Consider the following 16868-nt stretch of genomic DNA (forward strand, 5'->3'; position numbering starts at 1 on the left):
GAAAGCAAGACAGAGAGAAAGGAGAGGAAGCGCTACAGAAAGGAGAGGAAGCACGACGGACAGAAAGGAGAAAAAGCAATTCTGAGAGGAAAGCACAATAGGAGAAAGGGGAGAAAGCGTGACAGAGAAAGGTGAGAAAGCATGATAGAGAGAAAGGTGAGAAAGTGACAGACAGAAAGGGAGAAAATAGGACGGGAAGAAAGGGAGACAGGGAGAGAGCGAGACCGAGAGAGATTGAGAGACACAGAGCCAGCATTCACCTCCGTGGGGGAAGAGAATAGGGGAGAAATAAAGACAAGTCCATGTTCTCTGAAAGAACCTTTTTCCAACTGGACATTCCCATCGCCCTTTTCCAACTCCCTGGAGCGGCGGCCTTTGGTCGTCAAGCCAAGAAGACTTTGCTGTTCTCTCCTCATCCCCACCCCGTCACCCTTGCCCCCGACAATCCCCGATCCCAGGGCCATTTGGAACAGGCTCTCCGCAAACCACGGTCCCCCACGGTGACTGCCCCGGACTCTTCCCTTCGGAAAGGAAGTTCTGCGTCTGCCCTGTCCCTCCTTTGGATCAAAAAGTCCCTGAGGGCAGGGATTGTGGCAATCTATCTCCGTTAGACCCTAGACTGTCAGCTCACTGTAGGCAGGGAATGTGTCCGCCAACTCTGCTCTGTTGTCCTCTCCCGAGCGCCCAGTATGGCGCTCTGCACACAGTAGGCGCTCAAGAAATACCACCGATTGATCAACTCCCCCAAGCACTCGGTACAGTGGGCTGTACACTGTAGGTGCTCAACAAATACCATTGATTGGCACATTCCTCCTCTAGACTGTAAACCCCTTGAAGGCAGCATCTTTTGCTTCTGGGTAACCCCCCCCCCCCGCCACAGGAGACGCTCAGCAAATACCACTGGCTCCCTGAAGCCAGGTTGAAGGAGGGTGAGAAAGGAGAGGAAAGGAGGAGGCAGAAGGTCTGGAACCCCGGCCCCAAAAGGAAAGCTTTTCTCACGTTTTCAGCAACTCGGGGATAGAAAATGGCACCGGCCCGAAGCTCCCCGCGCCTCCGGAGAACGAGACGTCTTTGGTTAAACACGGAAAAATAAGGCCGAACTGAAGAAATCGATCCCTCGCCTCCCGCCCTCCCGACGGCGAAAATGAGAGAATCCGTCTCTGAGGAGCGGAGCCCGGGCCCGTGGTCGGCTAGCGAGGGTTATTTTTTCCCTTCAGGAGCGGTACCTGGAGAAGGAAGCAACACGGAACCCAAGCGTGAGGGGGCTGGGGGGCTTCTGCCGGGCGGGGTGGGGGTGGGGGGGGTCCGCCCCCGGCTTCACTTGTTTTCGATCAGAGTCTGAACCCTGTACACCAGGTCTCTGGCCAGCTTGACGATCTGCTTGATGTTGTGTCGTTCGGCCATTTCTGGAACACAGAACGAAGGAGACGGAGAGTTGCCCACGGGTTAGTTTCCGGACCCCCGCTGGGCGAGAGAACTTCCAGTGACCCTTTTCCACGGCACCCGCCCTGCTCCCGATGGACCGCAAGGACCTGCCGTCAATCTATCGATGGTATTTAACGAGCGCTTACTACGTGCAGAGCACTGGGCTTAGGGCTGGGGAGAGACGACAGGGAGAGAGCCAACCAGTTTACATCCAATCGAGTCAAAGTCGACTACTCCCTCCTGGGGTCTCTCCAGATGAATGTTATAATAATAATAATAATAATAATAATGATAATAATCATGGTATTTGCTTACTATGTGCCAAGCACTGTTCTAAGAGCTGGGGTAGACACAAGGTAATCAGGTCGTCCCACGTGGGGCTCTCAGTCTTCATCTCCATTTTACAGATGAGGTCACTGAGGCACAGAGAAGTGACTTGCCCAAAGTCACCCAGCTGACAAGTGGCGCAGCCGGGATTAGAACCCTCGACTTCTGACTCCCAAGCCGGGGCTCCTTCCGCTAAGCCACGCTGCTTCCCAAATACGCATACACATATACGCATATATAGAGAATAGACATAATATAGAGAAGCAGCAGGTCCTAGGAGTCAAAAGGACCTGGGTTCTAATCCCAGCTCCGCCACCCGTCTGCTGTGTGACCTTGGGAAATTCACTTCACTTCTCTGGGCCTCAGTTCCATCATCTGTCAAATGCAATTAAGAGTGGAAACCCCATGTGGGCCAGGGACTGTGTTCAACCCGATTAACTTGGATCTACCCCAGCGCTTAGAACAGAGCTTGACACATAGTAAGTGCTTACCACATACCACATATTATTATTATTGTACCTGAATGAAGCTATTATCATGATAGTGATACCACATACCACATATTATTATTATTGTACCGGAATGGAGCTATTATCATGATAGTGATAACTATGGTATTTGTTAAGCACTTATTATGTGCCAGGCACTGTACTAAGCGCTGGAATGGATCCAAGCGGATCGGATTGGACACAGTCCCTGTCTCACGTGGGGCTCACGGTCTCAATCCCCATCTTAGAGATGAGGGAACTGAGGCCCAGGGAAGTGATATGATTCATCTTTAATCCCCGCAGTGACTTGATGATTTTGGTTGATTTGGATAACCAGAGGGTCTCTAACTCGGAATCAGTAATCAATCCATTTATAATAATAATAATGTTGGTATTTGTTAAGCTTACTATGTGCACAGCACTGTTCTAAGCGCTGGGGTAGACAGGGGAATCAGGTTGGCCCACGTGGGGGCTCACAGTGTTAACCCCCCATTTTACAGATGAGGTCACTGAGGCACAGCGAAGTCAAGTGACTTGCCCACAGTCACACAGCTGACAAGTGGCAGATCTGGGATTCGAACTCATGACCCATGACCCGGGAGAAAACGGGTTCCAACTTCCACCATTTTGACTTCTTTTAAGATATCCGTTAAGCCCTTATTATGTGCGAAGATGACGCCATTTTCCTCCTGGTGAGGCAGGGACCACGTCTTCTAACCCTACTGTAGTAATGGTGATAATAATAACGGCATCTGTTAAGCGCTTACTATGTGCCAGGCACTGTACTAAGAGCTGGAGAGGACAGAAGCCAATCGGGTTGGACACAGTCCCTGGTCCACGTGGGGCTCCCAATCTCAAGCCCCATTTTACAGATGAGGCAACTGAGGCCCAGAGAAGTGAAGTGCCGTGCCCAAGGTCACACCACAGACAAGTGGCGGAGCGGGGATTAGAACCCGTGACCTTCAGACTATCCACTGCGCCACGCTGCTTCGACAGATCCCTCTCAGGCCCCAGGCGTGTCAGGTGCGAGCAAGGCCCTCGAGACCCCGCCCAGTCGGGCAGATCCCCTTGGTCCAAATCCCTCTGCCCGTCCCCTGCCCACCCCCGGGCTACCAAAAATGCCAATTTGGGTACCGTTGAAGAATTTGATGATGTCTGTGAAATCCATATTGTTTTCGAGAATGATATCCCGGTACACTTCCACCAGGGCCAGGGCGATGAACAGGACGTAGTGGGACGAAGAGACGTGCTTGGCCGCCCAGATGGTCTCCCACACGGAGAAGACGTCGTCGTAAACCAGCTCTGCGGAAACAGCCACCGATCGATGGAGGGGGATGGGGTGCCTGTCCTGTGCGGAGCACTGTACTACCAATCAATCAATCAGTGGTATTTATTTGAGCCCTTGCTAATAACTGTGGTATCTGTCTTGGGATGGCATTTGTTAACCGCTTACTACGTGCCACACTGTTTTAAGCACTGGGGGAGGGATAGAAGGTAATCAGGCTGTCCCACGTGGGGCTGACAGTCTAGGCTACAGGGCCTGTCGATCCACGCCTTCCTCCTCAAAATCAGTCAGTCGACAGTATGATTCATTCAGTAGTATTTATTGAGCGCTTACTATGTGCACGGCGCTGTACTAAGCGCTTGGAATGTACAATTTGGCAACAGATAGAGACAATCCCTGTCCAACGATGGGCTCACAGTCTGGAAACTGTGTGTGTGCAGAGCCTGTATTAAGCACTTGGGCAACGGGACAATGGATTAAGTAGCCATGAATCCTCAGGTAGGAGGAGGCGACAGGGTTTAAAGCCGAGTACCTAAGTTTACAGAGGAGGGAGGAGACTGTGCGCTCAGACACCTTTAGAGAAGCACTGTGGCCCAGTGGCTAGAGCAGAGGCCTGGGAGTCAGCAGGACCTGGGTCCTCATCCCTGCTCCGCCGCTTGTCCGCCGTGTGATCGTGGGCAGGTCGCTTCCCTTCTCTGCGCTTGTTACCTCATCCGTAAAATGGGGATTAAGACTGTGAGCCCCAACGTGTCCTGCTTGATGAGCCTGCATCTACGCACTGTTTAGTCCAGTGCCGGGCACCTAGTAAGCGCTTAACAAATGCCTTTCAAACAAAAAGGTGGCATGGAAGTAGTCAGGTGGCAGCTGGCGGGGGGACATAAGGCGGGGAGACGGGAGACGAAGCCGGGAAGAACTCCTGGAGGAGATGGGCCTGCAGCAGGATTGTGAAGATGGGGAGGGAGGTGGTCTCCGGATGGGAAGGGGGGAGGGAGCGAGCCCCAGGCGGGAGAGAGGGCGTGGACGGGAAGAGAGGAGAATGAGGCCCGGAGAGGAGAGCGAAGCACGTGAGCTGCGGTGTAGGGGGAGGGGGGGGAGGAGAAGCGGAGGGGAGAAAGCCCATGGGGACCTGGGTCACCCCCGCTGCACGGATGAGGGCAGCCGGCCAGCCGGGACCGGACACCCCGGACCCCAGTACGGACCTGCCTACCCCACCCCGAATATCCTGTACCTCGCTTGAAGTCCAAGAGGAACCACCGATAGCAGAAGTAGAAGTGCGTGTAGTCGCCGTTCTGATGCATCAATTCGAACAGCTCCGAGTCCAAAATCTGCCAGGAAATGCAAAAGCATAAAAGCAGAGGATCAATAATGTTAATAATAATAGTAGTAGGATTTATCAAGCGCTTACTCTGTGCCAGGCAAGGGAGGCTGGGTCCCCAAGTACAAAGTAGCCAGTATCATCCGTTCTGCCCAACAGGGGGTTTTATTTGGATCTTTTTGATGGTATTTTTTAAATGGTATTTGTTAAGTGCTTAGCATGTGCCCAACTCTGTTCTAAGGACTGGGGCAGATAAAGTTAATTAGGTTGGACATGGTCCCTGTCCTGCATGGGGCTCACAGTCTAAGTAGGAAGGGGAAAAGGAGAACTGAGTCACGGAGAAGTGAAGTGACTTGCCCAAAGTCACACACGGAGCACTCGGCAGAGCCGGGATTAAAACCCGGGTCCTCTGACTCCCGGGCCCCGGCTCTTTCCGCTAGGCCACGCTGCTTCTTCTTAAGCAGCGTGGCTCAGTGGAAAGAGCCCGGGCTCGGGAGTCAGAGGTCATGGATTTGAATCCCGGCTCCGCCGCTTGTCAGCTGTGTGACTCTGGGCAAGTCACTTCACTTCTCTGGGCCTCCGTTCCCTCATCTGGAAAATGGGAATTAAGACTGTGAGCCCCATGTGGGACAACCTCGTTACCCTGTACCGCCCCCCCCAGCACTTGGAACAGTGTTTGGCACACAGTAAACACTTAGCAAACACCACCATTATCATTATTATTATTATTAAAGCCTTTACTATGTTCCAAGAACTGTGCTATGCACTGGGGTGATACAAGGTGATGAGATATGACCCGATCCCTGCCCCACTCAAGATCCAAATTCTAAGTGGCAGAGAGAACAAGGATCTTACCCTCATTTTACAGATGAGGAAACGGACCCCCGCAAAAGGCCAAGTCATTTGTCCAAGGGGACCCAGCTACCCAAGGGCAGGGCTGGGGTGAGGAACCCAGGTTTCCTCCCTCCCAGGCCCGGGCTCTTTCCACTAGGCCACTGTGCATCTCCGTTTCTTTAGAGAGGGACGACAGAGAAGCCGACAAAGTCCTCTCAGCAGGGAAAAATAATAATAGTAAGTGATTAAAACAAATGCCATTATTACTGCTGTTATTATTTCAGATACCCAATAATAATAGTATTTGTTAGGCACGTACTATGCGCCAAGCACTCGGGAAGGCACAGGACGGTCAGGTTGGACCCAGTCTCTATCCCACATGGAGCTCACGGTCTAAGGAGGAGCAGGAACAGCTAGCGAATCCCATTTTACATATGAGGAATTGAGGCCCTGAGAAGCGAAGCGACTTGCCCCAGGTCACACAGCCGACGCGTGGCAGGTCTTCTGGTCCCCAGGCCCGGCCGGGCTCTATCCCCTAGGCCAGGCTACTCCTCAGCCCAGCGAGAGCACACGGCAGCAGCCAGAAAGGCTTCGGGGCGACCCTTCCCACCCCCCCGGGGGCTGGCGGGGAGACCCTCCGGAGGGGCGGACGAGGCACCTGGATCAGAGACCGCATGTTGGCGAAGTGCGTGTCCATGGCGCCTCCGTGGGGGAAGTTCTGGTTCATCCTCTTCATGAGTTCGGTGAAGCAGCTGAAAGCGATGGCCTCTGGGAGAAACAGCCCAGAAGCAAACAGTAATAAAAAATAATCAATCGTAACAACAACGACAATCAATCGACTGTGACCCCTGACCGCCGGAGCGGTCCGCCACACCGGTCCAACCTCGCCTGGACTACCGGGTCCGAATTAGAGCAGAAAACCGACCCGTGGACAAGGTGGACCCTACTGCCCCCCATCATTCATTCATCCTTTTATATTAATTGAGCGCATACTGTGCGCAGAACACTGCTCTAAGCACTTGGGAGAGTACAATAAAACAATAGACACATTCCCTGCCCAGCACGCGATTACAATCAGTGGTGTAGATTGAGCACTTCCTGTCCCAGAGAGTAAGCGCTTAGTACAGTGCTTTGCACACCGTAAGCGCTCAATAAATACGACTGAATGAATGGATGGGCTCACGGTCCTAATCCCCATTTTACGAACGAGGTCACTGAAGCCCAGAGAAGCCAAGTGACTTGCCCAAGGTCATACGGCAGACAAGTGGTGGAGCTGGGATTAAATAATAAGAAAATAAAATCATCATTATGGTATCTGTTAAGCGCTATGTGCCAAGCACTGTTCTAATCACTGGGGGGGGATACAAGGTAATCAGGTCGTCCCAACTGGAGCGCACAGTCTTAGTCCCCCATTTTCCAGATGAGGTAACTGAGGCCCAGAGAAGTGAAGTGACTTGCCCAAGGTCACCCAGCAGACAAGCGGCGGAGCTGGAATTGGAACCAATGTCCTTCTGACTCTCGGGCCCGGGGCTCTAGCCACTAGGCCACGCTGCTAATGACCAATTCCCGACCCCGAGGAGCCGACAATCCAACGGGGTAGACGGACGGGTGCAAATTATCAAACAAGGGGGGGAGGAGGAGGAGGAGAGAGAACAACGATGAAGCCTGTAATAATAGAACACGTCTGTCTTTGCTAGATTCGAAGCTCCTCGAGGTCTGGGAGCGGGTCGACTAGCTGTCGTGTCGGTCTCTCCCGAGCGCTCACTACAGTGCTCTGCTCAATTAATAATATACTGATTGAATAGGGAGAACTGAATACATGAATAAGTGCCAGTGGATGAATATAGATGCGTTAAGTGGCATTCTGAGTTCAGCTCTGTGAGCCTTCCAGAGGCCAAGGTGTTGGAAATGTAACTGATCAGTGGTATTTATTGAGCACTTAGTGGGTGCAGAGCATAGTGCTAAGCACTTGGGAGAGAAATAATAATAATAGAAATAATAATAATGGGTATTTGGTAAGCACGGACTATGTGCCAGGGCACCGTTCTAAGCGCTGGGGTGGATACAAGCAAATCGGGTAGGACACGGGGTCTGTCCCACATTGGGCTCACAATCTCTCTCCCCATTTTAGAGCTAACTCGGGCCGAAAGATGTGAAATGACTCGCGCGAGGCCCCACAGCAGACAAGTGGCGGGGCCGGGATTAGAACCCATGACCTTCTGACTCCCAAGCCGGGGCTCTGTCCACTACGCCGCAGACGAGAGCCGGTAGATCCGTCCCCCGTCCACAGCGAGCGAACGGTCCGGAGGGGGAATATTGCTTCTCTGTCTTGCCCTCGTTAACGACACCCTCCCCCTTAAAGGAAAGAAGCGCTAGCATCGGACCCCCAGGAGGGCGGGGGGCAACGGGTCGGAAAAAGTGACCGAATCCACAGTGGCCCGGGGCGGTCACTCACCGTCATCCAGGATGACCAGGAGAGGGGCCAGCAGGTCACACATGCCCTGGACGTAGCCGATCTCGATGTGCTGCCAGATGTAGCTGTGGGAGGACACGCGGGAGGAAGGGAGTGAGGGGGCCGCCCGCCATCGAAGCTGATTGAGCCAAAGGTGCCCGGGGGGCGGGGGGCATTTTGGGGCAACACTACAGTCCAGCTCCCACCTGGGGACCCGCATTTTGTTGTACCGTCCTCTCCCAAGTACTCGGTATAGTCCCCTGCACACAGTAAGCACTCACTAAATACCACTGATTGATTGGGAAGATGAAGAAGTCATATTCCCCCTGTAGACTCCAAGCTCGCTGTGGGCAGGGAATGTGTCTATTGTCGTACTGTACTCTGCCAAGCGCTCGGTACAGTGCTCAGCACACAGGACGCGCTCGATAAATACCCCTGATGGATAGGGAAGACGAAGAAGCAATATCCCCCATTGACCGACTGGGGCACAAGCGCTTCTCTGGGCCCTCCCCCAGGACCCCCTTTCGGGGCAGTTCGAGGCTGGGGCACGCGCTACAGTCGCCGGGGCATGACCTTTGACCCCTGCGGAGACCCCCAGCGGAGACCACCCGGGGCCAACCACACGGGGGAGAGAGGGCCACCTAAGGGGAGGCCCGGAGGCCGGCCTGCTGGGCGTGGGCGGTCCGGTGGGGGTGGGGCCGAGATGGGGGCCGGGGGACTGAGGGCTCGGCACCTGCACATCACGTTGTGCAGCTTCTCCAGGTTAGCGGCGGTGAAGTACCAGTAGTTGCGGTCGCACCTCTGCACGTCCTTCTCGATGCGATGCAGGTTCACCGTGTACATGTCCAGAAGCTCCGGCTGAAGACCAAGAAGAATTGGGCTACCCGCTAAGCGCTTACCGGACTGAGCGCTGGGGTGGATACAAGCACAGAGGGTTGGACCCGGTCCCCGCCCCCCCGCGGGGCTCACAGTCTCCATTCCCGTTTTGCAGAGGAGGGGACCGAGGCCCAGAGACGTGAAGTGACTTGCTCAGGGTCAGGCGGCAGGCACGTGGCAGAGCCGGATTAGAACCCATGACCTCCTGACTCCCGGGCCCGGGCTCTGGCCACTACTCCGTGCTGCTTCTCTAACTGTGCAGAGCTCTGTACTAAATGCCCGAGAGAGGACAATCACCCCTTACTCGTCCCCGCGGACCCTCCTCAGTACCTTCTCTCGGTTCCTCCCCTCAGAGGCCCTGGGTTCTAATCCCAGCTCTGCCATCGGCCTGGTGCGTGACCTTGGGCCGGCCACCTCACTTCTCTGGGCCTCAGCTTCCTCGTCTGTAAAACGGAAATCCAATAGGCAGGCCTCCCTCCCACTTAGACCGCGAGCCCCGGGTGAGGCAGGGATCGGGCCCGATAATCACAGTGATAATCACCGTGGCATCTGTTAGGAGCTTATTACGTGTCAAGCACCGTACTAAGCGCTGGGGTGGATACAAGATAAGGTCGCACCTGGAGCTCACGTTCTAAGTAGGAAGGAGAAAAGAAATCGAATCCCCATTTTGAGAGGAAACTGAGTCACAGAACTATGAAGTGACTCGCTCCCAGTCACACAGCGGCTATGTGGCAGAGGCGGGATTAGAACCCAGGACCTATGACTCCCGGCCTGCACTCTTTCCACTAGGCCACGCTGCTTCTCTCTTCTGATTGTACTATCTCTACCCCAGAGCACAGTACAGCACTCGGTTATTTCATCATTATTAGTAGTAATAATAATGATGATGATGATGAGAGAACTGAAGCACAGAGAAATAATAGTGTTGGTATTTAAGTGCTTATTATGTGCAGAGCACTGTTCTAAGCGCTGGGGTAGATCGAGGGTAATCAGTTTGTCCCACGTGAGGCTCCCAGTTAATCCCCATTTTACAGATGAGGTAACTGAGGCACAGAGAAGTTACGTGACTTGCCCACAGTCCCCCAGCTGACAGGCGGCAGAGCCGGGATTCGAACCCATGACCTCTGACTCCCAAGCCCGGGCTCTTTCCGTGAAGTGACTTGCTCACGATCACATATCAGCTAAGTGGCAGAGCGGGGATCAGAACCCAGGACCTCTGACTCCCGGCCCACACCTTCCACCAAGCCACCCTGCTTCTCTGTTCCGACTGTACCGTATCTCACCCCAGAGCTTACTAGGGCGCTTAGCACTTCACCTCTCTGTGCCTCAGTGCCCTCATCTATCCAACGGGGATGAAGACCGTAAGCCCCATGGAGGACAGGGACTGCGTCCGACCGGACTGGCTTGGATCTAGCCCGGCGCTTAGTACGGGGCCCGGCACCTAGCCAGGCGCTTGCCAGATACGACGGAGAAAACCCCCAAAATGGCCAACTTACAGAGTAGGTCACCCCGGTGGACGACACCGGAGAGGTTTCGGCGTGAGCCGACTGGGCCACGGCCAAGGAGTCCAGCTGAGGGTACAAGCTCTCCATCTCCGGCTCCTCGGACAGGTCGTCTCCACTCCCCAGCAGGCTCCGCTTCTCCGCCCCCCGGGTCCCCCAGCTCTCCCCCGCGTCTCCCAGGGGCCCCTCCTTGTCCGGCGGGTCCACCTCCATGCTCCCGGGGATGGACATGAACTCATCCAAGCTTTCGTTGGCGAGGAAGTCCCCCTCCAAGCTGTCCTGGACGTCCAGTTCCTCCCGGGGCGCCCCCCGCCCCTCGGAGACGGTCCCGTCCGAATCCGGAGGGTCCTGGCCGCCGGCTTCCCGGGGAGGGGCCGAGCGGGGGGCTCCGCGGGCGGTCTCCAAGGCGCTGTCCTCCGTGCTTAGGCTCGGCTCCGACTGGCCCGAGGAGAAGTTGTGGGAGGAAGGGTGGCCGGAGTCGGGGGAGCACGTGCCGTTGGCCGCCGTCCCGTCGGCCATCCCGGGGGCTCTCCCGTCTTCCTGCCGGGAATCCGCCTCCGCCTGCTCCGCCTCGTCCACCGACTCGAACACCTGTCGGACGAGGGACGCGGGGTTCCGGTCGGGGGGGGGGGGGGGGGGGGGGGGCGGGGAGGGAGGCACCGGAGGTGACTGGAAAGGGAATAACTGTGCCCGCTAGGAGCACGTGTGGCCTAGCGGGAAGGGCCCGGGCCGGGGAATCAGGGGATCGCTTTTTTTTTTAAATATCGCATTTACTAAGCGCTTACTAGGTGTCATTCATTCGTGCAATCGTATTTATTGAGCGCTTATCCTGTGCAAAGCGCTGTATTAAGTGCCCGAGAGGGGACGGCAGAACAACAAACAGTCACATTCCCCGCCCACGGTGAGCTGACGGTGTCACCCGCTGATCTGGGCGCTGCGGGTAGCGACACGTCCGTCAGGCTGGACGGAGTCCCTGTCCCCCACGGGGCTCACAGTCCAAGCGGGAGGGAACACAGGGATTGAATTCCCCTTTCGCAGTTGAGGAAACGGAGGCAAAGAGAAGTGACCTGCCCAGTGTCCCACAGAAGGCAAGAGGTGGAGGGAGATTAGAACCCAGGTCCTCCGGCTCCCAGGCCCGCGCCCTCTCCGCTACCTGGATCCTAATCCCAGCCCCACCGCCGGCCGGTTGCGTGACCTCGGGTGAGTCACGTCGCTTCTCTGAGCCTCAGTTCCCTCATCTGTAAAACGGGGGTGAAGACAGGGCCCACACGGCCAATCCCATTTCCTTACGACCACACCGGCGCTTAGTACCGTGCCAGGCGCTTCATAAGCGTTTAACAAGTACCACCATTATTACCGTTAGCGTTAGCTACTATCTGCTAAGGTCTGGGGTAGATAAAAGAGCATCGCCTCGGCCGCGGTCCCTATCCCTCACCGGGCTCACAGTCCAAGAGCGCTTAGGGGAGCGCTCGGCACGCGGTAAGCGCTCGACACATACGACTGGATGAATGAAAGAGGGCGGGGAAAGCCGCTATTTCGTTCCCGTTACACAGATGAAGGAGCCGAGGCCCAGAGAGGTTAAGGAGTCTGCCCAGGGTCACCCAGCAGGTCAGTGGCAGAGGTGGGACTAGAACCCGCATCTCCTTTCATTCATTCATTCATTCATTCATTCATTCAGGCATATTTATGGAGCGCTTACTGTGTGCAGAGCACTGGACTAAGCGCCGGGAAAGGACAATACAGCAGTGAAGGGAGACAATCCCTGGCCACACCGGGCTGACAGTCTAGAGGGACTCTCGGGCCCGGGCTCTTCGACTTGGGCCGCTGTTCAGAAACGCTCTGAGGTGACAGCGCCATCAGATGGGCTTAAGAACGAGAGCAGACGGCTTGTAGGTGGGGGGCTGGGATCAGACCCCAGCATTTTGGGTACGGGGACAGGCCTCCTGACACCGCGCAAGCCGCAGCGTGGCCCAGTGGCTGGAGCCTGGGAGTCAGGAGGACCTGGGTTCCAATCCTGGCTCCGCCACTACTCGCCCGCTGTGCGACATTAGGCAAGTCGCTCCACTCCCCTGGGCCCCGGGTCCCTCATCCGTAAAATGGGGATAAGGACGGTGAGCCCCGTGTGGGACGGGGACCGTGTCCAACCTGATTAGCTTGTACCTACCCCGGGGCTTAGCGCAGTGCCTTAGTACGCGCTCAAATACCATAAAAATAGAAAAGCGGGCATGTCCCCAGGCAGTGAGCTGTTAGCTCCTCCTGGTCCGGTCACCTGGGTGCTGTTGCTGGAGTCACTCTGGAGGCGGAGGTGGTTCTGTCGGCCGGAACTGCAACTCTGCGATGACTGAAACGACAGAGCAAGGATTTGTTAAGTGCTTACTATGTGTCAGGCACTGTACTAGGCGCTGAGGTGGATACAAGCAGATCGGGTTGGACACAGTCCCTGTCCTGTATGGGGCTCACATTTACAGACAATAATAAGGACGACGGCATTTGTTAAAGCGCTTACTATGTACCAAGCACTGTAGATGAGGGAACTGAGTCACAGAGAAGTGAAGTGACTTGCCTAAGGCCACAAGGCAGACGAGCGGTAACAGTGGTGGGGGGGTTGACTGAGCAGCCCCTGGGGACAATCCTCTGGACATCATCATTATGATTATTATTAATGTCTGCCTCCCCCTCTAGACTTTAAGCTCAGCGTGGGCAGAATGTGTCTACCGTTATACTGAACTCTCCTAAGTGCTCAGTACATCGCCCTGCACACGGAAAGCATTCAATAAAGACGACGGAATGAGCGATCCTGCCCCGGAAAAAGCGCGCCAGACCACCGGGGCCACGTTTCCCGCCCACAGGGGGCTTAGGCTCGGACGGGGGAGCCGGCCGTCGGGATTCCCGCCGGGCCGGGCGGCCCCGCGCGACGCCACGGGTCGGAACCCCGCACTCCTACTGGCTGAGCCCGACCCCCCCCAAGCCCTCGGCCCGCCTCGCCCCCGTCGCCCCGGCCCAGCGTGGGTGGGGAGGAGAAGGCACAGGCGGACGCCGCCATCCGAATGGCCAGGTCCGGGGCTTGGGGTGGGGGGCTCCCTCGGCTCACCGCCCCTTCCCCCAGCCTCAACCTCCCTCCCGTCCTGACCTCGCTGCTGACGGTGGAGTCCCGGTGCATCAGCTTGTGCAGGGGTCCGTCCAGGCTGGCCCCCGAGGAGCACTTGGCCAGAGCGGCAGCGTGCGTCTCCTTCTCCCGCTGCCGGACGATGGCCTCGCAGCCCAGCCACTCCGCCATCGTCTGCTCGTAGCACGCCTGCGTCTGCTCGTCCACCTGCCTCCCCCGCACAGCCGGGGCCCGCCAGAGACCGTCAGGGCTCCTCCGGGCCCGTCGGGGCCACGCAGCGGAGGGCGGGGCCGGGGCGGGAAAGAGAGGGATGGGGGGATCTGCAGGGGGAGCGGTGCGGGGACCGGGGACTGAGGTGGCGGTCGGATGTGGCTGCCCTATAGGGAATCTCCCACGGGGGGAGGCCTCCGTGCCCACCCTCTGCCAAGCTCTCTGGGGCCTCCTGCCTCAGCGGGCCTTGTGGCGGCAGCCCCCGAGCCCCTCACCATCCAACTCGCGTCGTCCTCCCACCCCGGGACCCCGTGCTCCGGGGAGGGAACGGGTCCCCGTTGGCGGTCCCGGGGCCGGCCCACCTCCTTCCTCTCCGCCTCCGTCATCCCGAACTGGTAGTGGCCCAGCAGGAAAGGCCACACGGCCGGACGGATGGCCGGTTGGACGCCCCCGTAGTAGATCAGACGCAGCAGCTCCTGCTCCTCCAAACTCTGTGGAGGGAAGAGAGTGGGGGCGGGGGGGTGGGAGGGAGCAGGGGGAAGGGGACGGACAGGCCGGCGGGGCTGCTCCGATGAGACCCCCAGCGCTCCGGCCTCCGGGACCACGTCGTGTTTAGACGACCCGGCCCCCCAGCCCAGGACACTTGGGGACCCTCCCCTCCTCTCCTTCCTCCCAACGCTGCCCTGATGACGACTTTAACCCCCCCTCCTGCCGCTGAAGAAGCGGGGGGCAGACGAGGTCATCAGATCAGACGCCATCCCCGTCCTACCCGAGCCTCACCACCGAAAAATTCTGTTTTTGTTAAGCGCCGACTATGTGCCAAGCACTGTACCGAGCGCCGGAGTGGCTACACGGTAATCGTTCACTCCGACGTATTTATTGAGTGCTTACTGTGTGCGGAGCACTAGACTAAGCGCTTGGGAGAGGACGACAGAGCGGTAACAGACACGTTCCCTGCCCACAAGGAGCCTGCAGTCAGTTTAGAGTGGGGCAAGACAGGTGTTAACAATAAAAACAAATTACAAATAAGTACAGAAGTGCTGTGGGGCTGGGAAGGGAGGAACGATCAGGTGGAGCCCACCTGGGGCTCACCGTCTTAAGGGGGAGAAAGTAGAGGTATTGACTCTCCATTCTGCAGATGAGGGAACTGAGTCCCAGAGAAGTGAAGCGACTTGCCCCAGGTCCCACGGCAGGCAAGGGGTGGTGCCAGGATCAGAACCCGGGCCCTCTGACTCTCAGGCCCCCGATGCACCAGGCCAGGCGTCTTCTCCCCATTTTATAGGTGAAGAAACCGAGGCCCGGGAGGGTGGAGCGACCCGGGTCGCCCGGCGGGCAGCCGGGATTCGAACCTGGGTCTCCTGAGTGCCCGGGCCCCGGGGCCCTCGGGAAGCCGGCCTACCGTGCTGTCGCGCAGGTAGCCCTCCCAGATCTCCGCCGTCAGCCCGGCGCTGGCGTCGCAGGGCACGTCGGGAGACACGATCCGGTGGTTCACCAGGGCCGACAGGTGAGTCCTCACCGTGCACAGGTGCCTGCAGTAGGCCAGCCCTGCGGGACGGAGCGCCGACCGTTAGGGACCCCAGGACGAGCGGGGCGGCCTAGCGGGTAGAGCCCGGGCCTGGGACTCAGAGGGACTGGGTCCTAACCCCGGCTCCGCCACTTGTCGGCTGTGTGTGTCGGCTTTAAGGTACTTGCTAAGCACTTGCCGCGGGTCCAACCCCGTTCTAAGCTTCGGGGTACGTAGGTAGAGAAGCAGCGGGGCCTACTGGATAGAGCAGGGGCCTGGGAGTTAGAAGGTCGTGGGTTCTAATCCTGCCTCTGCCACTTGTCTGCTGGGTGACCTTGGGCAGGTCACTTCACTTCTCTGGGCCTCAGTTCCCTCATCTGCAAAATGGGGATTCAAACTGTGAGCCTCACGCGGGACAGGGACTGTGTCCGACCCGATTATCTTGTGTCTACGTCAGTGCTTAGACCAGTGCCTGGCACGGAGTAAGCGCTTAAGAAATACCATAAAAAAGTCACTTCACCTCTCTGTGCCTCGGTTCCCTCATCCGTAAAACAGGAATTAAGACACGCGCTCCATGTGGAACATGAACTGTGTCCAACCTGACTGGCTTGCGCTTAGAACGGTGCCTGGCACGTAGTAATCGCTTAACAAATTCCAAAAAATAAAAATAAAACACAAGGAGTTTCCTCACTACAGACGGAGGGGCCTCCGCTTGGATGGAGACCAGAAAGCAGTTAATAACAAATCTATTTCCTTGTATCTATATGGGAAGCAGAGTGGCTCAGTGGAAAGAGCCCGGGCTTGGGAGTCGGAGGTCATGGGTTCGAATCCCGGCTCTGCCCCTTGTCAGCTGTGTGACTGTGGGCAAGTCACTTCACTTCTCTGTGCCTCAGTTACCTCATCTGTAAAACTGGGATGAAGACTGTGAGCCTCACATGGGACAACCTGATTACCCTGTACCTACCCCAGCGCTTAGAACAGTGCTCTGCACATAGTAAGCGCTTAACAAATACCAAAATTATTATTATTTTTAGGTCCTCAGTGCCTTCCAGCTCAAAACACTTCCAGCCACTGGACCGTAAGGTCCCCAAAGATGGGGATCGGATCTTCCGCTCCTTCCGCTCTTCCTGAGGCACTTAGGACAGCTCTCGGCACAGCGCGGTCGCTCGGTAAATATTACCAACTGATTCCTAGCGGGCAGAGGGGTAGCATCTCCAGCTCACAGCAGAGACGCAGAGGCACAGAGAGGCTAAGTGTCTTGCCCAAGGTCACACAGTGAGTCTGGAGGGAAGGCAGAGGTAGAACTCGGTGGCCAGTTGGGCTTTTCCACCAGGCAGCGGAGGGTGATTTGGTCTGGGTGTTCTGGACTTTTTCTTCCAAAACCCTGCCACCTGCCAGGAATAGGGCTGGGTTCCCCCAAAAGCTTCGGGAATTCCCGATGACCCCCTACTTTCCAGTGATGACCAAGTCTCGCATTTCTGCCTGCTGCAGTATCACATTTCCTCCTGCCTTCGAGACATCTCTACTTGGCTGTCCGGCCAGCA

The 16868-nt window shown here is 56.7% G+C and overlaps 1 protein-coding gene across 1 annotated transcript in view; it reads right to left on the reverse strand.

The window, feature by feature from the left end:
• Positions 1–770: 770 nt before the first annotated feature.
• The window catches only part of SGSM1 (small G protein signaling modulator 1), a 44055-nt gene continuing 27957 nt past the window's right edge, over positions 771–16868 (reverse strand). Inside the window, exons 15-25 of the mRNA XM_029048822.1 lie at positions 15220–15365; positions 14183–14311; positions 13635–13817; positions 12774–12845; positions 10499–11095; positions 8860–8984; positions 8130–8212; positions 6333–6442; positions 4754–4850; positions 3375–3542; positions 771–1406 (exon numbers count right to left, since the gene is read on the reverse strand). Of these exons, the coding sequence (XP_028904655.1) occupies positions 1318–1406; positions 3375–3542; positions 4754–4850; positions 6333–6442; positions 8130–8212; positions 8860–8984; positions 10499–11095; positions 12774–12845; positions 13635–13817; positions 14183–14311; positions 15220–15365 (1799 nt within the window). The 3' untranslated portion in view covers positions 771–1317. The remainder of the gene's footprint in view (positions 1407–3374; positions 3543–4753; positions 4851–6332; positions 6443–8129; positions 8213–8859; positions 8985–10498; positions 11096–12773; positions 12846–13634; positions 13818–14182; positions 14312–15219; positions 15366–16868) is intronic.

The sequence above is a fragment of the Ornithorhynchus anatinus genome, chromosome 21 (assembly GCF_004115215.2).
Source record: "Ornithorhynchus anatinus isolate Pmale09 chromosome 21, mOrnAna1.pri.v4, whole genome shotgun sequence".
NCBI classification, from domain to species: Eukaryota; Metazoa; Chordata; class Mammalia; order Monotremata; family Ornithorhynchidae; genus Ornithorhynchus; species Ornithorhynchus anatinus.